This window comes from Mesoplodon mirus, assembly GCF_964341445.2.
Source record: "Mesoplodon mirus genome assembly, chromosome: 14".
In the NCBI taxonomy this organism is placed as follows: Eukaryota; Metazoa; Chordata; class Mammalia; order Artiodactyla; family Ziphiidae; genus Mesoplodon; species Mesoplodon mirus.
This window is the reverse complement of record NC_138990.1, coordinates 70897248-70920240: the sequence shown is the minus strand read 5'-3', so window position 1 is coordinate 70920240 and position 22993 is coordinate 70897248. Positions and strand designations below refer to the sequence as shown.

Genomic DNA, 22993 nt, shown 5'->3' with positions numbered 1-22993 from the left:
GTAGCCTTTGGAATAACACCCTAATTTATCTATATTTTCAAATTTGCCTCATGCAGCTGATGCCAGGTTAATTTCTAAAGGACAGTGCTACACATTCACTTCCCTGAACAATAATGCCAGTGTTTTAGCTTGACTTTTCATGATCTGGCTAGAGTCTACATTTCCATTTTTGCTGTTTGCCATATGCATGTCACATATTTCCATTTCTCTGGCTCTGTGCTCTTCCCCTTGCACTTTGAGTACCTTTATCTCCCCTCAGAATCTTACCTGTCTTTGAAGGTCCACTTAAAATCTCAGATGCCACTGCTTTTTTTTCCTTTTTTTGAATTTTATTTTATTTATTTTTTTATATACAACAGGTTCTTATTAGTTATCTATTCTATACATATTAGTGTATACATGTCAATCCCTATCTCCCAGTTCATCCCACCACCACCCCCACCACTTTCCCCCCTTGGGGTCCATACATTTGTTCTCTACATCTGTGTTTCTGTTTCTGCCCTGCGAACTGGTTCATCTGTACCATTTTTCTAGATTCCACATATATGCATTAATATACGATATTTATTTTTTATTTTTCTCTTTCTGACTTACTTCACTCTGTATGACAGTCTCTAGATCCATCCACATCTCTACAAATGACCCAGTTTCATTCCTTTTTTATGAAATGCCACTGCTTTTATGATTCCTTCCTTGTGTTCTCTGCTCACCCCCACCCCAAGAGCTGGAATTTCCCTTCCTCTGAGTTTCCAAGGCATTTTATCTGAACTGTTCTTATAACCTTGTTACGTATATTTTCTCTTATATTTATGTGTCATCCTCCCTAAGCCCAGCTACTCTGTTGAGAACTCAGAAGTAAAAGGAATACTCTCATTCCTCTAGGGAAAAAAAGTATCTTGTATGCATCAGTATAGGATATCTGTCTACTTTTTTCTCTGAGTTCTTAGGTCTTTTTTCATATGTTGATTTGGTGGATTTGGAAATTTGTGGAACTTTTTCTGCTTAGGATATTCGGGATGTTTTAAGGTGGAGAAAAGAGGATGATTGCACTCTTGGATTATGAATTAGAAAAATTTATGAAAAGTTAAGTTCTAAACATTTTTTGTTAGAGTAATTCATTATAGAAAATTTGTTAGCCATGCTTTTCTTGAATCATAGTCAACCTGAATTATAAAGCAGTTCTTTATTCATTATGTTGTGATTTTTATCTAGATAATACTTGGAGGCTTTATCACAGATGTTAAATGAATGCCAGTTTTTGAAAGAATAGACTTTATTTATTAGTCTATTTATCAGCTTCAGGCTCAGAGCATAAGCAAATACTTTTCCAAAAGTGAAGTTCAAAAGTATTTTGAGGAAATCATATTTTCTTACTCTTGAATATACAAGGAGTTGGGTTTTAATTTGGTTTGAACTCAGTAGTGTCCTTGTTAAGCCAGTGTGATGGTGCTTTGTCATACATAGTAATTTTGGGGGACCAACAGAAGAGTTACTTTCTGCAAAATTCACTCTACTAGGTAGAGTGAATTTAATAAACAACTGCAAGTGGTTATTACATAATTTAATATCAAACATACATAACGTTAGGTGAAATATTCAGGTTATTAGGGATCAGAGTTAACCTCAAGTTGTAAGTTGGGAAATTTAGAGGTGAAACCATCTGCAGTCAGTAACTTAAGACTCAAATAACTGACTCTAAACTAGTTGTATTTTCCCCCTCTAGACTTCACTTTTAATTAACAATGACTGTATTAGTATTGATTCCTTGAAAGTATTGATTTTTACTTAAATTCACTAGTCAGGGGACTTCCAGCAGTCTAGTGGGGGCAGGGGTTCAATCCCTGGTCAGGAACTAGGATCCCACATGCTGTGAGTCATGGCCCAAAAAAAAGAAATTTATTTAAAAAAAAAAAATTCAATGATCAATGATTTGATTCCCAAAATTCTGAATTCTTTTGTATTTTAAGGTAACCAGCTGTACTTGGATATTTTTAGGTTCAAGGTAAGGATCCATCAGTGGAAGTCACACAGGACCTCATTGATGAATCAGAAGAAGAACGATTTGAAGAAATGCCTGAAACCAGTCATCTGATTGACCTGCCCACATGTGAACTCAATAAACTTGAAGAGATTGCTGACTTAGTTACCTCAGTTCTCTCCTCACCTATCCGTAGGGAAAAGCTGGCTCTGGCCTTGGAAAATGAAGGCTATATTAAAAAACTACTGCAGCTGTTCCAGGCTTGTGAGAACCTAGAAAACACTGAAGGCTTACACCATTTGTATGAAATTATTAGAGGAATCTTATTCCTAAATAAGGCAACTCTGTTTGAGGTAATGTTTTCTGATGAGTGTATCATGGATGTCGTGGGATGCCTTGAATATGACCCTGCTTTGGCTCAGCCAAAAAGGCACAGAGAATTCTTGACCAAAACTGCAAAGTTTAAGGAAGTTATACCAATAACAGACTCTGAACTAAGGCAAAAAATACATCAGACTTACAGGGTACAGTACATTCAGGACATCATTTTGCCTACACCATCAGTTTTTGAAGAGAATTTTCTTTCTACTCTTACATCTTTTATTTTCTTCAACAAAGTTGAAATAGTCAGCATGTTGCAGGTAAGTAAACTGAGGTGTTCTTCATAATTTTATTTTCAGATATTTAGTCCCCTTAATAGTTAAGCTGGTGTTCATTCCTTCGTTTTGGAAGATTTCTTTTGTTTACTTTAATTATACTATCAAGCATAGAAAACAGGGCTTTATCTCATAGTTTTCTGAAGAAGAATCATTTCTTAATGTGACCTTTTATATTTCTAAATGTCCTATCATGCAGCTGGGTTGTTTTTTTTTTTTTACTTTTTGTTTTTTTGCATTTAAAAAATTGTGGTAGAGCATACATGACATAAAATTCAAAATTTTAACAATTTTTAAGTGTACAGTTCATAGCATTAAGTATATTCACAGTGTTATGCAGCCATCACCACTATCCATTTCCAGAACTTTTTCATCATCCCAAACAGAGGCAGCTGTTTTTTAAATATTTTTTATTCCATTTTGTGAGACCTAGTTATTATTGAGGATATGCGTGAGTGTGTGTGCTTAAAGCATCCAAAATAATTCAGATGTGCAGCCAGAATTGAGAAACATTCATTAATTTTCAGTAAATGATAGATTATTTGCTATGGAGGTTGATTTTATTCTCTCTCCTTGAGCTGTAAAGTAGGAGTCTTATACCATGTTTATATCATGTTAATCCTTTATACCCTAACAGTTTTGGTAAGCATGATTTTGAAGATTTTGCTTTACTTGTGATAGTATACTAACAGTTTCCTGCATAACTGCCTTTGTTATTTACAAATCAGTCACTAAGTTTATTGAGCTGCTACTATATAGTACTTAGTGTAGTTAGTGGTTCTCAAGTAATATCTGTGGACCCCTGGGATTACCTGAAGCCGTTTCAGAGAAGTCTGAGAAGTTTTTCCTTTTCCAACTTCCTGTCACCGTGAGGCTGTATTTTCTTCATATACTTCAACCAAAACAACATATCACAACGGATTGAATGCTGAAGGAGATGTTAGAATCTAGCTGTCTTCTGTTAAGCCAGACATTAAAGAGATTTGCAAAAATGTAAAACAAAGCCACTCTTCTTTCTAAATGTTTATGATTTTGGATGATACAGTTGTTTCTCATAAAAAATATTTATACAAACATAATAGCTTATTTTTTAATGAAAATTAATGTTTTTAAGCATCTCAATTTTAATTATGGTAAATACTGATAAACATAACCCACATAATAAAAGCTCTTTGGGGTCCTCAGTAGTTTTTAAGTGTTTGAAAGGTCCTGAGACCAAAAAGTTAAGAATGTCTGTCTTAGTACTTACCTATGAGATTCCATTTCATGATACTTCCAGCCATTATTCACTATTATAACTTTACTTTTGTATAGGGTTTACTTCCCAGATAATTCTTTCACCAGGCAGTTTTTCATTATTCCACAGCAATAAGTGTGAGGCCAGTTGGACTTACACATTAGGTTCCATTTATAATACATGGGACCCACTTTTTAAAACCATACTGTACAATTCAGGGTGCCATTTCACTTGCTGACAGAAAAAGTTATAGTCTCAGGAGACTGGAAATAAACCCACAGTCAATGTAGTTGATATAAAGGACCCAGTGACAGAAGCTCAAGTGTAACTTTCAAATGACTGCTTTTGAATTCAGATCATAATGCTTTTTATGTTTTGAAAATAAATTATGCAAACTAATCTGTAAATATTTATAACTTTCTATGTCATTTTATACATTCTGTCACAGGTCTATTTGTGAAAGTTATATAAACCAAGTTTTACTCATTTCTGGTCCATGAGAGGCATTTTATGAAATAGCCAGATATCGTGAGCTACCTGTTGTTTACTTAAGGTTTACCACTTGGTTATCTCTTAAGTGCCAGCCGTGATGCTGAATTCTGTTTTCAACAGTGTGTGAGAAGAAAGCAAGATTATGGCCATTGGCCTCTAAAGGCTCATTTCCTAAAGCCCATCTCTGAGATTTCCCTGCAGGCATTAGATGTTTCCACATACCCATCTGGCTAACTAGTATGCATATCTGTAGCTTCTTAAATAAGTATTAACCTGTTGTTGCATTAGTTACATAGGGCAAATAAAAATGTAAGAATTTTATCTAACTCGACCAAAATGAGGTAGTATAAAACTACATAGATAACTCCTAGCCTAAATTAGGTTAATTAACTGAGCAATTATATGAAAGCACTTAGGGTGGTCACTGGCTCCTAGTATGTACTCTAATACATGTTGAGATTATCGTAACCATGATAGGGACATAAGATTTTAGTTAACCTGAATTTTCTACCTAATTGCAGATCAAAATCCCTTGTGTCCAGAATTGAGAAATATACTTTAAAATGTTTTATAAATTAAATTCCAAAAAGCCAGTAAATTGCGGTTATTTCCACACAGACAGCTATAGAGTTAAGATCCTTTTCAGAACAAGAAATTTTAACTTCTCCCTGCACTAGAAATGATTAAGGACAGGTATCTCAAATGTTGACATTTTAGCATGTTACATAAATTTTCACTATTCCATAGATAAGAGTTGGGTGAAAAACAAACCCAGTGGGATCAGTGGTTTAGTTCTTTTTTGACATATTTTGCAAGATTTCAGCACTGAAAGAGAAATTTCTAACCTTTCATCCCATTAATTTAATATGTAAAATCTTCCAACACCGTTAAGAAAACAACTTTGCAATAGTATGGTTTTGTTTTAGAGGTTTTTCAACGCAAGTGTAGGATTTAATGTATTATATTTTATCATACTGGACTTGTCCCATTCTAGTTTGTGTGTATATTTTTGCTTTGGTTTGATTCCTACTTAGGAATCTATCCTGTATATTTTCTGTTGTGGGAGTGACAGAACTTCATTATGCAGGAGACCAGGATTCTAAATCCATCTTTATCACTAGCTAGCTTCTGATAAATCCATTCTTTGGGATGGACTTTTAAAATTACACTAGGCAATCTCTAGGTACTCTCTTAAAGCCTCATCTAATTCTAAATTTCTGTGTCTACGTGATCCTTTTAGAATTTTTAATGTTGCATGGGTCCTAGGTTTGGGATTTTGGTGTTGCGTGTGTGCCCATTTTTACATCATCACAAAGAAAAAAGTTTGATTTCAGACTTTTTAGGAGCAGCTCATCTTTTCCCTTTAAGGTTTTGTTATCCAAAATAGTAAACATGCACAATTTGACTTAAAATAATTATGATTTATTAAAAGCTCTTAAAATGAAATAGAAGAAAACTAAAGTGATCTAAAGAAACTAATTACTTGAAGAACCAGGGATTTAGGGGAAATTTTCCAGCTATATTTATGATAGGCTTTAAGCTACCTATCATTGCTCCCTTAATACATTGGAACAGAGTGCTTGTGTAGAATAATATCAAAAATAATGTTAGAGATCAGAAAAGAAATATACTAGGAATCGGAAAGCATTCTCCTAGCAGACTGTAATACTTGAAATTGCTTCTGTAATACTTTATGCCGTTCTAGCCATCAGCAAACAAATAATGAGTCATATAAGAAGAATTTAAATGGGAAATTGCATTTATCAAAGAACTGGAACTATTTTCCTATGAAAAGATTCCAAAAAAGTTAAAAATCTTTAGACAGGAAAGGAAGATTTAATCTGGGAGAGGTGCAGGAAGATAAAAATTTATAAAAGGTATAAGTTGAGGTAAATATGTGCTTATTCAACAAAACCTAAAATACTGAGATGAAAAAGTGATTTGAGGGATAAGTAAAAGATTATTTATGTAGTTGAACTCTCTCAGAAGGTAGATAGATGATTCAGGCTTCCATACATAAGATCCAAAAGGAGTCAACTAAATAACAAAACGAACACTATTCTGAGTCAAAAAAGGGGTTATCTGTCAGTGATGTGTCTTTGAAGCTCCAAAGGATGTTTAGCGGGAGAGCATGTTATATTTTCCATGATCATACCTAGTGCTTTTCATTCATTTTTTCATATATGCGCTACCTTATTTCAGAAAGACTTTAAGGGATTGATACCACTTCATGGATGATTCACAGTAAGAAAAAGGGCAGGTATATTAGCTATATCCTTTATATGTCATGCTTTGATTTTATTATCAACCATGCAGTTATCACTATTACAAATATTTTTAGGTTATGCTATTTTAATTACTTAAAATTATTCAAATTATATTTCATAAAAGTGAATTTTGAAGATTACTAAACTTAAAAGTATAACTTCCTTTCAGCACGTTTTGATGGAAATCTTCTCTAAAGTGAATTTCAATATTCATGTCAGTTTTTCCTTTGTAATTTAATTGTCCATATTTATTATAGAAAATTGGAAAATACGGATGAGCAAAAAAGAAAATCACTCATAATCCATCACCAAAAGATAATCACAGTTAACCTTTATAATCTTATCACTGCCAGAATTCAGTGTTCTTTATTGCTGTGTTTGTAACTCTCATTTTTCTAATCCACTGTGGACTAATAATGAGATCTTCAAACTTGTTTGAATTATGTTTAAATTAAGCGTAAATAAATAGACCCTGAAAGGGAGCTAGAGAGGCTCTTGGTTAAGGTAAATAGAGTTTTCATGCGTGACCTCTAGAATATCTATTTTTTGTTTTTCAAAGAGTTCTTTATAGTTGAGGTTTCTGCTTAAACAAGGTATTAATATGTCTAACTAATATTGAATGGTGTTGTCAAGTTTTGAAAATTATAATATGAATATACCTGAAATTTTAGGTTTTGTAACGGAATTGCTCTTAGGTTTTCAGCTACTTTTATTATAGTTTGTGAAATCATATAAATGAGTATAACTTTATACTTTTATTAAATTCGTAGTAATTTTCTCATTGTAGGAAGATGAAAAGTTTTTGTCTGAAGTTTTTGCACAATTAACAGATGAGGCCACGGATGATGATAAACGACGTGAATTGGTAAGTTATTTATTACTGAAATTCACACCCTTAAAGAGCACTCACTCTTTTGGCATACTCAGCTTTTAATATTGAACTTGTTAATTTAAGAGAAAAATTTTTGTAATTAGTATGAAAGATATAAACAGATGACCCTTGAGCAACGTGGGTTTGAACTGCAGGTTCCACTTAGACACAGACTTTTTTCAATAGTAAATACTACAGAACTACATGGTCCAAGGTTGGATGCAGAATCACAGATATGGAGGGCCTACTATAGAGTTACACACAGGTTTTTGACTTAGTGGAGGGCGGGCACCCCAACCCCTGTATTGTTCAAGGGTCACCTGTGTTTAAATTATACTATAAAATGATTATTTGCAAAGTTTCTAAAACTTACTGTTTTGTATATCTTAGAAGTTTTTAGAGATATTTTGATGTGGTTTTATTCCCCCCAGTGAGGGAATATGTGCCTTATAAATTACAAAATCAAGACGTGGTTTATGTTAGGACAGAACTACAAACTCATACATTTTTATGGTTGTAGATACATCACTGAGATGCTCTTTTTGTTTTGTTAAACAAGAGGTAGGGAGAATCCTTCTTGAATAAACGAATGATGAATTGGTTCTTGGAAGTGTTTTTCTTCTTTAGAATGTGTTGGTAATCACTTTTTTGAGATATAAACCATGCTTTGGGGAAAGAGAATGGTGATTGCTGTTTACCAGCAGTTTGCCAGTTTTTCAAACCTTATAATCAGATACTAAAGAAGTAATGAAAGATTGCTGACTTAAAATCAGCCACGTCATCTTTGGTGTAGTTATTTCTCAGTTTTCTCATTTATAAAATTAGCCCTTTATCTTAGGAAATCTCTGATGTTCCTTACAATTCTTAAAAATTGAATTGTGCTTTATGAGTGCTCCCTGAAAACCCGGCCACCATTTATTATAGCATGGTTTCTGTGTTCTTTAGGTTTTGAGGAGCCAGGATACCCTAAAAACTCTAGGTCCCTGAGAAGGTTAATTCCACACTGTGGTAGATCACATTACAGTTTGTCCCAGAGTTACTTTTAATGTGTGTCAACTTCTCACTATTCTTTCTAACATTACAGGTTAATTTTTTCAAGGAATTTTGTGCATTTTCTCAGACATTACAACCTCAAAACAGGGATGCATTTTTCAAAACTTTGGCAAAGCTGGGGATTCTTCCTGCTCTTGAAATTGTAATGGTAATTATATAGCTTCTTTTCATGTTTTTGAAATTGTGAATTTGTAATAGATTTATATTATGGATGGGAAATAATTTTTTGTAGTAATGCATATTGAATTTTGTAATTTTAGGTTATGATTCATTGGTAGTGAGTCATAAAACCTCTTCAGATTTTTATTAACTTAAATTTGTAATATTAACATGTGATTCATATAATATGGCTTCAAGTAATTAAATATCCCACATGGTTTTACGAGACTGTTATCTCTTGTATAACAAAATTAAGTATGTTTCATAGAAACTAATAAAATACCTTTCCTTTTTAGACCAGTGAATGGGAGAAAGGCAGACTGGACCAAGGGGGCTCGTGCTGCAATATGGGGTTAAGGGAGTGATTCTCTCTCATACTTTTGTTTATATGAGCTTTATCCATTGGCATTTATTGTATGAAAAATTAAAACTGAGAAAAATTTTAAGTATTTATTAACATTTAAAAATGATAATAATTAACCCATTGTATGTTAAGATAACTAATATAACTTTCATGAAAAAATAACTTTACCAAAACAAAAAAATTTTAGTGAGACAAGTGGCATTGTTTCACATTTTTTGCCCCCTTTAATGCCTGGCGTAATAGAAGATAGCTAGATTCTCATAGAAGCGTCTGCATTTAATCTGTTACGATATTACATCTTGTAGCCTCTGGAAAACCCCACTATATTTGTGATAGACTGGGAGTGAAAAAGGCCAATAATGCCTTAATATTTATTTTCATAATAAATAATATTATGAAAGTAGTTTTAATCTCATGCAATTTTGAAAAGGGTGTTATAACCCCCCTTTTCAGTGTGTGAGACCCCTCTCCAGGGTTCCCTGGGCCACACTTTGAGAACTGCTAAGTTAGGGAATGTTTTCAGAATCACCTGGAGATTTTTATCTTATGAATAATGTATCCTTCATGTACTGATAGGGAAAAAGCATTCAAGATCACTACCTTAGAAAACTAAGTTACGGAAAAGAGTGAAAATACCCAGATTGTTTTCAAAATCATCCTCTATTAGGAGAGTCATAAAAGGGAGAATCGGTTACTAAGGCGTAACTGGCAAACAGGACCAAAGACAGCTTCTGGAAAGTTTTGAAGCCTTAACTAGGAGACCTCATTCACATTTTTGCATATATTTAAATCACGAATCCTCCCTCCCACCCCCCAAATTTTTTTGCAGCATTTGTAAAGCAGTGCTTTATAATCCTGTGCTGATTCTTATATTTAAATTCTCTGAATATTTATTTTTGTGGTGGTAAAGACAAAAGCTGGCAGAAACTAATCATTGAGCTGCCTAAAGTTTTTAATATTTGTAAAAGAAAAGGATGGGAGAGATTATATGTTTTGATTCCAGTACCATGTCTAAATCCAAAAATTTGTTTGGCATAGATTTGCGAGAAAAAGGGGGAATGCAGGCATAACTTTTGTTCACAGTCTCTAAGTAACCTGATTTTCCTTTTATCAGGGCATGGATGATTTGCAAGTCAGATCAGCTGCTACAGATATATTTTCTTATCTAGTAGAGTTTAGTCCATCCATGGTCCGAGAATTTGTAATGCAGGAAGCCCAGCAGAGTGATGACGTAAGTGATAATGCTCTGGTTCTATATGAATTACCTATAAAATAGTGTTTGCAAACTGTTGAGGGAAAAGTCATAACCATAATTTTAACTGTTTATGAAGAACAATAATAGATTTCTGATCAGTTGTGACTTTGACAAGGCCAGAATATGTGGCAGTTGATTTGTTTATTGTAAAAAAAAAAATGCATTCAAACTCTTACTGAGATAAAGAGATTTAGTGAATCAAATTCTTAATTCTTGGTTTTAAAAAAAGTTTCAAGTACTAATGAAATGTAATTCTAAACCCTTAGGTCAGGCACTTATCTAGTATAACTAAGAAGTTGCTTTTACTGGTTCAAATGTGTCTTTTTTTTTTAGTGGGGATGAAAATTTAATAATGAAACCAATGTTGTGTTTTCCCACTACAAAAATATTTAAACTTTCTCCTTAATCTCTATTTAAAGACAAAATGAACATATAGCTGTAATTGAAATACTCTTTCTTATATTAAATATATGTTAGTGTTAAGTAGAAAATAACTGAAATACAATTATTATGTCCCTTCTTAAAGAAGGTTTAGATTCCCAATGTTGATTCTTTTACGTTTTGTTACTATTGAATTACACTATAGTTGTTTTATATGTTTTATTTTTTATTAATGTCCACTTAGGTTTTTATGTTCTATCTGTTAGATATTTCCAGTGTTTTGTTTTTTAAAGCAATTTTATTTTAGAATTGGTTTGGGCTAATGCTATTATTTAGGCAGTAGAAAAGAAATAGAAGAAATATTTTGTGTTAAGTATATTTTAAAGTTTAAAAAACCCAAATGATGCTATATCTGACTTTAAAGAAATAAATACCTAGTTTATTAATCAGCTTATAATCTCACTGTTGAAATTCTTATCTTAGTGCCATCCTTTACAAAAGATAACTTTGAAATTAACACTTCTATTGCTTCATCCTTAGTGATGTGTGGGATTAAGAGCATTCATCATAAAATCTCTCAGACTATGAGAATAATAATTTACTAGCTTAGAATTCTTAACTTTTACAGCTTTTATTTCTGTTTTCATTAGAAAGATTTTCTTGTTTACATTTAGTTGACGCATGAGACATGGGGAAGCAGTTACTGATTGTTAACAATGAAAAGTCCCTTTTTAATTTCTCTTTTTCTTGTAGTCACAGTCTTCAAGGTCTTTCATTTCCCTGAATTTTCTGAGGTCTAACAATTTTCCAATTTAAAATTTTTGTTGCCTCAAAATAATTGTTAGCCCACAAATGAAGATAAATTACTTTTTTCTTAATTTCCAAAATTAAGGATTCTACATGCTCAATTCTACTCTGCTGAGTTGGTAGTAATGTTTAAAGGAAAGAAGAAATAACTTACCTGTGTATTCAGTGGGCAGTTGATATTTTGATGTTGTCTTAAAATAAATGCACAGCATTCAAACTTTTCTTTCTGGTACTGTGGGAGCAGATTTGGTTTTAGGAACATGGATTACAGTATTAAAATATGTGTTGAGACACAAGGAAATAGCAATATTAACTCTTTTTTTACTATAGTCATTATTTCTATCCAAGCTGGAAGGATAGATTTAGCAATAATTGCTGTGCTACAGATTTCAAACATTTTTATGCTAATGACCTTTGAAACATTCAGTAAAACTTCTTTTAGAATCTGACTGGATAAGTAATACAGCTACTGCTGAACTACTTATTTTGGCAGGTATTTTCAGTGTATTTCTCACTTAGGAATAAACTCATATGTTAATTTCTATAGACATGATATTAGCCTTAGGGTTATTTTATTTTTTACTAAATTATTTCTTGAATTGTATACATGGAATTTGCTTCAAAATAATTCTGGAGAGCAAAATTTACCATAAAAAGAAATTTAAAATAAATACATAAGCTAATCTTTATGGGTTGACTGTTCAGTATTTTGTATTGAACATACCACATTTTATTTCTTAAAATTGTGTCAATTTTTAACTTTTTATTTTGAAGTAATTTTAAATTTACAGAAAAGTTATAGTAATAGTACAAAGAACTCCCATATACACTTTACTCAGATTTCCCAATTGTTAATACTTTATTTCTCATTTGCTTTATCATTGTCTTTGCTTGAATTTGTATATACATATTTGCATACATAAATATATAATTAATTTTTTCTGAATCATTGAAGAAAAAGGTATGGAAATGATGTCACAGTACTCCTTTACCCCTATTTGCTTCTGTGTCTATCTGCTAAAACTCTATATTACCACTGTACAATTATCAAAGTCAGGAAATTAAATAACATTTTTACAATACTGTCATCTAACTACAGTCCTAATTCAGATTTTATCCGTTGTCCCAGTAATCCCCTTGTTACCTAAGACAAAAATGAAAACTTTCTGTTCCAGTATGCGAAAATTTGGATTTGTCTGATGTTTCCTCATGATTCAATTCAGGTTATTTCTTTGTGTCAGGAATAGTACAGAAGTAACATTTCCTTCAACATCATACCAAGAAATTCCCCCAACTTTAAAAAATGAGCTGAAATTTTCTTTGTCTAGGCTCTTTTGCCATTTCACAGACTAAAGAAGTTAGATTAAGTTCTTCTGTAGAATTTGAAGAACAGTTGTTGCTTTCTTTGAACACATCAGAATGGATTGAAAGAAGTATTGGTTCTGTAATACTTGTAACATTCATTCAAGTAGCTGCAAGAGCAAATTTCATATACATGAGCTTTTTTTATGATTCTTACATTTAGATAGTTTTTTAAAAACTGGTAGTGTTTCCACAACATACATCAGTTATTTTTATCCTGTTACCTGAGAATATTCTTCCTGCTCTTGCCATTCTTTCTTTCTCCTCTTATTTACTATATACATGGAATCTAAGTTACACAGATTCTGATATTTTCTTGATCTTACCAGAAAGTGTCAGTACAAATTTTTCATGTAACTTTGTCATGATTGCCACGTGGCTAACAGTGAGTGTGTAATGCCATAGGTTATAAAATATATCTCAACATCAAGAAGTTAAAATTTTGGGCTTCCCTGGTGGCGCAGTGGTTGAGAGTCCGCCTGCCGATGCAGGGGACACGGGTTCGTGCCCCGATCCCGGAAGATCCCACATGCCGCGGAGCGGCTGGGCCCGCGAGCCATGGCCGCGGAGCCTGTGCTCCGCAACGGGAGAGGCCACAGCAGTGAGAGGCCCGCGTACAGAAAAAAAAAAAAAAAAGAAGAAGTTAAAATTTTAAGAAATCTGTCTTAGAATCAATGAAATAAAGTATGTCTTTATGTTTCCCAATCAGAAAATAGAGATGTCACCTGATAATCGGGATAATCTCTAAATTCCATGTGTAGATACCCAAAACTTTCCCTCCGTTGCTAATTATATATTTTCAGTATTTTTGGCAATATTGAAAAATTCTTACACCCACTTAAATGTACTTTAAAAACAAAAGTATGTGTTTCTAAGAACAGCATGAGGCTGGAGTGTGATGAAACCAACAGGAGTATCATTTCTCTAAAACTTGATTTAGAAACAACTAAAACTTTGAACTATCTCCCAGAAACTGTGGTTAAACTCACTTAAATGTTGCTATTTAGATGAAGGATGGCAAACTTTTCTTAAAGGACCAAAAGGTAAATAAGACTTGGTAGGCCCTCTGGTCTCTGTCATAACTCTGCCACTTTAGTATGAACTGTCTGTAGACAGTTTGAAAATGAATAGGTGTGGCTGTGTTCCAGTAAATGTTTTACTGTAAAACTATTTACAAAGTGAACAACCAGCCAGGTAGTTTTGTAGTTTAATGACCCCTGACTTAGACCCCAGAATATTGCAAGTGTTTAGAAACTGGTTCTAAATTGAAGGTTTTAATTGCAAAGCTACTATGGTGGTGTAAAGAGAAGTTAAACAAAGAGACCAAGGGAGTAAGCAGGCGTTAATGGGAAAGGAGTTATTGGGCCCTCTTAAGACTGTAAATTTAAGAGAGTGTTCTCTAGAATAGATTTTGGTGACCCAGCGTTGGAGTAATTTCGCTGGGGTTACGCTGTAATGACTTATTTTCAGATCAAGTTATAGTTTGACATCCGAAGAAGGAATTTTCCTGTAGTTTGTCTTACATCTCGATTATTTTGCCGTAATGCTTGAGCATGACTTTTCTAGCCAGATTAATGCCATTGTTGGAGAAGCAGGTTAAGGAAAATTAGATTTGTTTTAATGCCAATAAAGAACTTTAACAGGCAATTAGAAATGCTGGCTTGAATTTTGAGAGTAGTCTGACTTTAGTGACCACTGGACTTCAGTTCCATTGCAGAAATAGGCATGAAGAGTTAGGTCACTTACATAGCTAGTTATTAGCTGTACTGCAGTTAGAGGCTGAGTCTTTTAATTTAGCTATTCCTTCTGTTCACCAGGCTTGCTAATAAAATGAAGCATGTTTTACAGACAACTTATAATGCTGGTAATACTTTTAGTTCATTGATGAATGTTAAATCATTCATTACATTTCTTAGGAACTATTTGTTCATTGTCTCTGAAAGCACATTATTACTTTGAAGTGGGTTTAGTAATGCATTGTAGTAGACTAATTTTAATTGTTAGGTGAGGTGAGTGTACCTCTGGGATAAGACTGTCTTACTATTCCATGCTGCTATATAGAACATAATCTCTACACGTGGTTAATTCCAGTTTTTTAGAAGTTGATTTTTACTTAGTTTGCAGGATCTAGTAATTAATAATAATAATACCTAACATGTATCATAGGACTCATCTCATTTGTTACCCATCTCTCAGTGTCTTTCATTGGCTGATGTCTACTGTATTACCAATTGTAGTTTCATATAGTTTGCCTGGGTTTTTGTTGTCGTTTGAGGTAAAAGAGTAAATCTAGTTCCTGTCACTTCATCTTGGCCAGAAGTGGAAGTCTGAGTTGATGTTTATTTTCAGAGTAGATTTTATTGCAAAAGACTGGCTCTTATTCAGAATTGAACAGTTTGTGGATTTGTGTCTCTTTTGTGTTACTTACTTTAATAACTACTCATGTTTTATTACAATGAGACTTCAAAACACTACAAAATAAACCCATCTGACACAAGGATTTAGAAACCAACTTTTTTAAGACTTTCATATCATTAAGTGTGGAAACCAGTATTATTGATTGTGAAATATTCCCATTTTTTGCCCCCTTTCTCCTCCCTCTTTTTTTCTCTTTGTCTAAGTCTGTTCACTTTGTCTGTTTTTTCCTTTTCCCTTCTTCAACAAAGAAGCTATAATAAAAGGCCTGGAGAGTGCTGTTCAGTTTCTATGATGATGGAAATGTTTATTCTTTAGCCATCCAACAAGGTAGCCACTCGCTACCTATGGCTGTTAAGCACTTAAAATGTAGATGGTGTGACTGAGGAATTACTGATTTTAATTTAAACAGTCTCTTGTGACAAATGGATATCATATTGGACTGCACAGGGTTAGAATATTTACTACCTATACAACCAGTCTAAGGAGTGAATCTTTTATCTTGTAGCTATTTTAAGCAGAGGAATGTCTTGATCAGGTCTTGGTTTTAGAAGGACAGTTCTAATAGCTGGAGATAACTGGAAAAAGAAGTCCTGACCTGTGACAGAAAAAAGGAAAGACGTAAGAAATTAATGTATCACTTAGGAATGAGCTTGGCTTAATATATCAGCAAGATGAGGAGTGAGGTCAGCAAGATGGCAGATAGGAAGTTCCAGCCCTTATCCCTGCAACAGAAACACTGATTTAACAACCATCCACAGACAAGAATACCTCCATGAGACTTCCAAAATCTAGGTGAGAGCTGTCAGGGAAACTTGACAAGAAGCAAAATTAAGTTCCAGTAACCAACCCTAAAAAGAAAAAAAGAAAAAAAGAATTATGAACTGCCTGACAAAGAATTCAAAATAATTGTGTTAAAGAGGCTTGGTGAGCTACAAGGGAACACAGATAACTAAACAAAATCAAGAAAACAATACATAAACAAAATAAGTTCAGCAAAGAGAAACTAAAAAAGAACCAGAAGAAATTCTGGAGCTGAAGAATACAGTGACTAAACTGAAAAAAATCAATAAAGAGCTTCAACAGCAAACTTGAATCAAGCAGAGGAAAAAATCAGAGAACTTGAAGACAGGCCGTTTAAAATCAATCCAGTTGGAACAAAAAGAAAATGAATGAAAAAGAGTGAAGAAAGCCTACATGAATTATGGGACACCATAAAGCAAAATAATATATACGTTATGGAAGTCTCAAGGAGAAGAAAGAGAAAGGGGCATAAAGCATGTTTAAAGAAATAATGGCTAGAAACTTATCGGGAAAGATAAGGTCATCCAAGTCTATGAAGCTCATATGTCCCCAGATTCAACCCAAGGAGGTCTTCACCCTGATACATTATAATAAAACTGTCAAAAATCAAAGAGAAGAGAGAATTTTGAGAGCAAAACAGAATAAACGCATCACATACAAAGGAAGGTTTTCAGCTGATTTCTCAGCAAAAACCTTGCAAGCCAGTAGAGAATGGGATGATAAATTCAAAGTGCTGAAAGAAAAAAAAAAACTGCCAACTAGGAATACTTTACCTGACAAAGCTGTCCTTCAGAAATAAAGAAAAACGGGCTTCCCTGGTGGCGCAGTCATTGAGAGTCCGCCTGCTGATGCAGGGGACATGGGTTCGTTTGTGCCCCGGTCCGGGAGGATCCCACATGCCGCGGAGCGGCTAGGCCCGTGAGCCATGGCCGCTGAGCCTGTGTGTCCGGAGCCTGTGCTCCGCAACGGGAGAGGCCACAACAGTGAGAGGCCCGCATACTGCAAAAAAAAAAAAAAAAGAAAGAAAGAAAGAAAGAAAAAAGACTTTCCCAGACAAAAACTGAAGAAGGAGTTCATCAAAACTAGATCTGCCTTTTAAGACATGCTAAAGGGAGCTCTTCAAGTTGAAATGAAAGAACACTGAACAACAAAATGAAAGCATATGAAAGTGTAAATCTCACCGTGAAGGTAAATATATAGGCAAATATAGACTAATGGAATAATCTAATGGTGGTATGTAAATCACTTTTAATGCAGTATAAAAGGTAAAGACAAGATATTATGAATAACTACAACTACAGAAATTTGTTAATAGATACACAGTATAAAAAGAAATTCTGATACCAGTAACAGTATGTGGGTTGGGGAATAAAAATGTAGAGTTGTACACAATTGCTGATAAGAGATTAATATCCAAAACATGTAAGGACCTCCTACAACTCAATAGCAAAAAAAAAGCAACCCAATTTAAAAATGGGCAAAGGAACGGAAGACATTTCTTCAAAGACATAAAAATAGCCAACAGATGCATGTAAAGTGATCATCATCACTAATCATCAGGGAAATGCGCATCAAAATCACAATGAGGTATCACCTCACACCTTTTAGGATGGCTCTTATCAAAAAATCAAAAAGTAACAAGTCTTGGGCCTCCCTGGTGGCGCAGTGGTTGAGAGTCCGCCTGCCGATGCAGGGGATACGGGTTCGTGCCCCGGTCTGGGAGGATCCCATATGCCGCGGAGCGGCTGGGCCCGTGAGCCATGGCCGCTAAGCCTGTGTGTCCGGAGCCTGTGCTCCGCAACGGGAGAGGCCACAACAGTGAGAGGCCCGCGTACAGCAAAAAAAAAAAAAAAAAGTAACAAGTCTTGATAAGGATATAGAGAAAAGAGAGCCCTTGTGCACTGTTGTGGGCCTGTACCTTGGTGCAGCTACTATGGAAAACAGTGTGGAAGCTCCTCAAAAATTAATAGAGAACTACCATATGATTCAGCAGCCCCACTAAGGATATAAATCCAAAGAAATTGAAATCAGGATCTTGAAGAGATACGGCACTTTCATGTTCACTGCAGCATTATTCATAGAAGCCAAGACATGGATGCAACCGAAGTGCTCATCTGCAGATGAATGGATAAAGAAAATTTGTCATGCACATACAGTGGAATATTATTCAGCCTTAATAAAAGAAGGAAACCTGGCCACTTTTGACAACTTGGATGAACCTGGGGGACAATATGCTAAGTGAAATAAGCCAGACACAGAAGGACACAATACTATATGATACTACTTATATGAGGAATATAAAATAGACTCATAGAAGCAGAGAGTATAATGGTGCTTGCCAGGGGATGGGGAGTAGAAGAAACAGGGAGGTATTAGCCAAAAGATACAGTTTCACTTTTACATGATGAACAAGTCCTAGAGATCTACTGTATAGCATATTGCCTATAATTAATATTGTATACTTAAATATTTGCTAAGAGGGTAGATAGTATGTTAATTGTAATTGTTTTAATCCTAAAAAAAAAAGAAAAGAAAAACCAGCCTATAATAGTTTTACCTAATAAAAATTTTGTTTTATTCATGTCACAGTTAGTCAAGGAACAAGCTCTATGATGCCAGAAGACTCATCTTATGAGTCAGTCATCCTGAGCTTCTGGTTTTAATGTCTGTTACTTTGAGGTTGCAAGATTGCTATTCCACCTCCAAGCAGGAAGAAGAAAGCGGGCAGAGGGCAAAATGGAGAGAGCTAGAGAGCTTTTCTGTTTCATTTTAAAGCTCTTTTTTAGAGGTTCCATTTAGCAATTTTTACCTGTATTTCTTTGGCCAGAAGTGAGTCACCCTTAGCTGCAATGGAAACTGAGAAATACAGCATTTTAGCTGAGTACATTGCCTCTCTGAACAAAATTTGGGCTCTGTTAGCAGGACAAAGAGAATAGAGACTAAGTTGGCATCTAGTAGTATCAGCCACAGCCCATCTCTGTAACTACCTAACGTCCATATACACTTTTCTTTAATCACTCACCTTTTCCTCAAGGGAGACTTCTGTATCCGGTCTGGAGACTTCACGTCCAGAATATTTGGGTGTTGTGCAGTCCTCTTCAGGTCCAGATAAGGCTCCTTATGTTTCAGGGACCTTTAAACAAAAAGATAATTTATCTGCCCTAACATCACAATTAAACTACTTTTGTTTGGGAAAAGGGAGAACATACATACAACAGTCATTCATTCACAGCTATGATGCACTGGTCTGTCAAATATTTGTTGAATATCAGTAGCTTAAACTCATTGTCCTTGGAGGTTCCTGATTAACCAAACCAGCTGTCCCTGGTTCTGTTCTCTAAAGAATTTTCCTTGCCCATTTTCTTCCAAAGCTTAGGTTCCTTCCCTTAGGACATTTTCAGCTGTGGCTGCATCTCAGATAGGCAATGGAAGATGTCTTTCCTCCAGGGCTCTATTTTGTATTGTAGCCTGTTTTCTGTCAGTGTGAGTTCTCTGACCCAGTGGTGGTCTTAAAGATCAAACAGTCATAGACTGTTACTAAAGCTTACTTTACAGTTAAGCTTCCTCTACTGTTTAGTAGGCTTCCAAATTATTTTCTTGTGTATTCTAGACATCTTATCTAAGCATAATTTTTAAACCCGAAGGTTCCCGTTTACCTACTGACCTCTGTGCCCTTGCTTTCTCAAGCTCGGGTACCCAAAAAAGTTCTACAGAATAGCATTCAGTGGTGCATATACCTTTGTCTGTCAAGGAAGTTTTACACGTCTTTGTGAAAGGCAGTTTTGATCTCCTGAAAAGGCTATAGTTCTCTGTAGCAGTCTATTTCACTATGAAATATATAAATTGGCTTTTTTCACTTCCACAAGTCACCAGATTATGGGACTCTCAGTCAGCACAGGTCATTTCCCTTTTATCTTTGCTTGTAGACCAGCAGAATTTGGTATTGGTACTTATGAGGCAGGATTTGTAAGAAACTGCATTTGAGAGAGAAGGGTAAAAAGCTTTTAAAGTATATATATTGAAATATTATTTTAGTGTATGAGCTATACCTTAAGAAGTCTTTCTTGCAACTGTGTTTTCATTTAGATGTAACTTAAATTCATCATTTATATTTTTTTTCCTAGTTTTAAATGAATGAACTTATGTAAGAGGAGGAATGAACTTATGTAATTGCTTATATATAATTGAGCAAATTATCTGAGCCCCTAATTAACTGATAGAATCCAAGTTGTACACACTGGTATGAATTTAAAGTAAGTAAATACCATATCATTGTTCTGAAGAAAGCTCACTAGCTGATACCTTTTGTAATATCTTAACATTTTATATGTGATATACTTTGCTGAACATACCAGAATAAGAAACAGGAGCGGATTAAGGTGGAATTTGCTCTTTCTCCTCTAACTGAAATAAGGCTTGAGTCTATTAATGTAGCTCTGTGAATTATATTTCATAATTTCTCTTTGAAGAAATTTCATTGTTTCTGATGCCATGATAGAATTATTCATTGGTGTTCAAATTTTGAGACATGGTAGAGGGTGAGATTCTAATTTTAAGCAGTTAAGTTGCTATGACATGGTTTTTGATGGTTCATTGCATTTAATATCACAATTTCACAGGGAAATATTTTAGCATAACACAGTATGTTAAGTTTGGGAGGGACTAGAAAAGCAAAATAATTACAAAATGTGCTTTATACTGGAACTTTTCTTTTTATTAATTTACAAAATTCTCCCAATTCAACAAATTTATCTTCGTTCCATGCAGTTCTCTTATTTCATCTCCTTCAGTTACTACCTTTCTTCTCCCAGTAATAAACCTGTTCTCAAATCCTCTGAGTTGATGTCAGAATTTTTTCCGTTGACCTGAACCAACACTTTGTATCCTATTTTAATGCTTAAGGTATCTACTTTAAAAATATAGGCAGAAAGCACAAATTTTGTATCTGCAAAACTGCTTTGTAGCTCTTTATATTAAGACCCAAGAACATGTTACTAATGTAATAAGTCTATTTGGCTGCTTTAGATCATTTTATAACACAGTGTGTACCCATTTACCTCCTGTGGAGAGCTGTGTACTGGGTTATTTTTTCTCATATTTTTGTCAGAAAGGATTTTCTTGTTAGAAGCTGACATAATTTATGTTCCCGGGGTCACTCGATGTGTGTAATCTTGGGTTTAGTCAACTTCTAAATTCATGCCTGAGGCTAAAACCTAGACTGAAAATATGTTAGAACCTCCAGTGAACAAGAATTTCTGGTAAATGATTTTGTTTTCCATTGCCTATGTTGATGATATTGTAAGCTGTCGTGTGCTCTGATTTTTGCATTGTCTTGTTTTGTTTTGTTTTTGAGTGGGCTTCTTTATGCTCTAGTGTGTTTGTAGAACTTTGAAAACATTAGGAAAAAAAGGTTTAAATAAGTTCATCCATTCTTTGTTGTTTTTTTTTTTTCTCTATGATTCCGATTTTGTTCTTTCAGCTGGTACGTTTGTCTTATATCCAAACCAGGTCTCACAGAAACACATTTTCTTTCAGGATATCCTTCTCATTAATGTAGTAATTGAACAAATGATCTGTGATACTGATCCTGAGCTAGGAGGTGCTGTTCAGTTAATGGGACTTCTTCGTACTCTAATTGATCCAGAGAACATGCTGGCTACAACTAATGTAAGAAATTACTCTGCGATAGAAACGTTTTGGTCTAGTCAGTTTTAGATGATTTTATATACAATAAGTTATGTATAAATACATAAATATATGTAAAAATCACAATTTTGTAAATTTGTACAATTTTGAAAAACAAATATTCAAGCATTTGTACACTCAGAATTCAAGTAGCAGTAATGTTCCTCTAGCAGTTGTTTTTGCAGCAAAATACAAGATTGTAATCTGCTAAAATCTTGGTAAAATGTTAGCACTTCTATTTATGACCCTTGGCCTCTGTATGTTAACATCTTAAGAATTAAAACAAAGAAATGTGAATATAATTAACACTACTGAACTATAAAAATGGTCAAGATGGTAAATTTTATGTTATATGTTTTTTATCACAATAAAAAAGAAAAAAATATGTACCAAATGATCTTAACTGCGTAGTGAAAGGAGTCAGCACAAAAAAGGACTTAAGGAAGTATTACAAAATATTAATAGTGGTTATCTCAAAATGCTGGGATATTTCTCCTTTATAGACTTCACTCAAATTTAGAGAAAATGTATATTATTTTTAAATCATTACAAGTTTATAGAACCAGTTATATAAAAAATAATGGCCAGAAAACCGAAAGGAATTATTTTCCAAATTTCCAAGTAATAAATTCTTAAAATTAAAAAAAATAAACCTAAAATCTGTAACATTTCTAGTGGCTTGATAAATCAACTTGGTGTTTTTTCAAATTTGAATTCATTGTGAAATCTGGGGTTTCAAATTTTAAACGGTTAAGTTGCTCTCACATTGATAGATTTTTCATTGCATTTCAGATCACACGTATATTTGAAAATAAATTGTTTTAGATAATTTTCCCTGGAAAAACTTTTTATAATGCTATCTGATCTTTTTCTTACATTCATTTTTATTTAACATGTAATATGAAATAGATCTGATTTTTCAGTTCTGCAGAAATAAGGTTAAGGTGAATATAACTAGTTTTTTTCGATTCTTTCACAGTATCTTAAAGTATCTCTTGTTTGTGCACTGCTAATCCTTGAAGATGTTTTCTTAATTATAAAGATAATAAAGTATTTTTTTTCTGTATGTTTCAGAAAACTGAAAAAAGTGAATTTCTAAATTTCTTCTACAACCATTGTATGCATGTCCTCACAGCACCACTTTTGACCAATACTTCAGAAGACAAATGTGAAAAGGGTAGGACTTCTTACTTACCTGCTGATGATT

General features: G+C 33.9%; 1 protein-coding gene across 2 annotated transcripts in view; it reads left to right on the top strand.

The window, feature by feature from the left end:
* Nucleotides 1-22993, top strand: part of PPP4R3B (protein phosphatase 4 regulatory subunit 3B) — a 67744-nt gene that overhangs the window by 18555 nt on the left and 26196 nt on the right. For both annotated transcript variants that reach the window (XM_082643144.1, XM_082643143.1), the window contains exons 4-9: nt 1996-2619; nt 7418-7495; nt 8586-8702; nt 10192-10308; nt 21637-21768; nt 22861-22963. In XM_082643144.1, the coding sequence (XP_082499270.1) occupies nt 1996-2619; nt 7418-7495; nt 8586-8702; nt 10192-10308; nt 21637-21768; nt 22861-22963 (1171 nt within the window). The remainder of the gene's footprint in view (nt 1-1995; nt 2620-7417; nt 7496-8585; nt 8703-10191; nt 10309-21636; nt 21769-22860; nt 22964-22993) is intronic.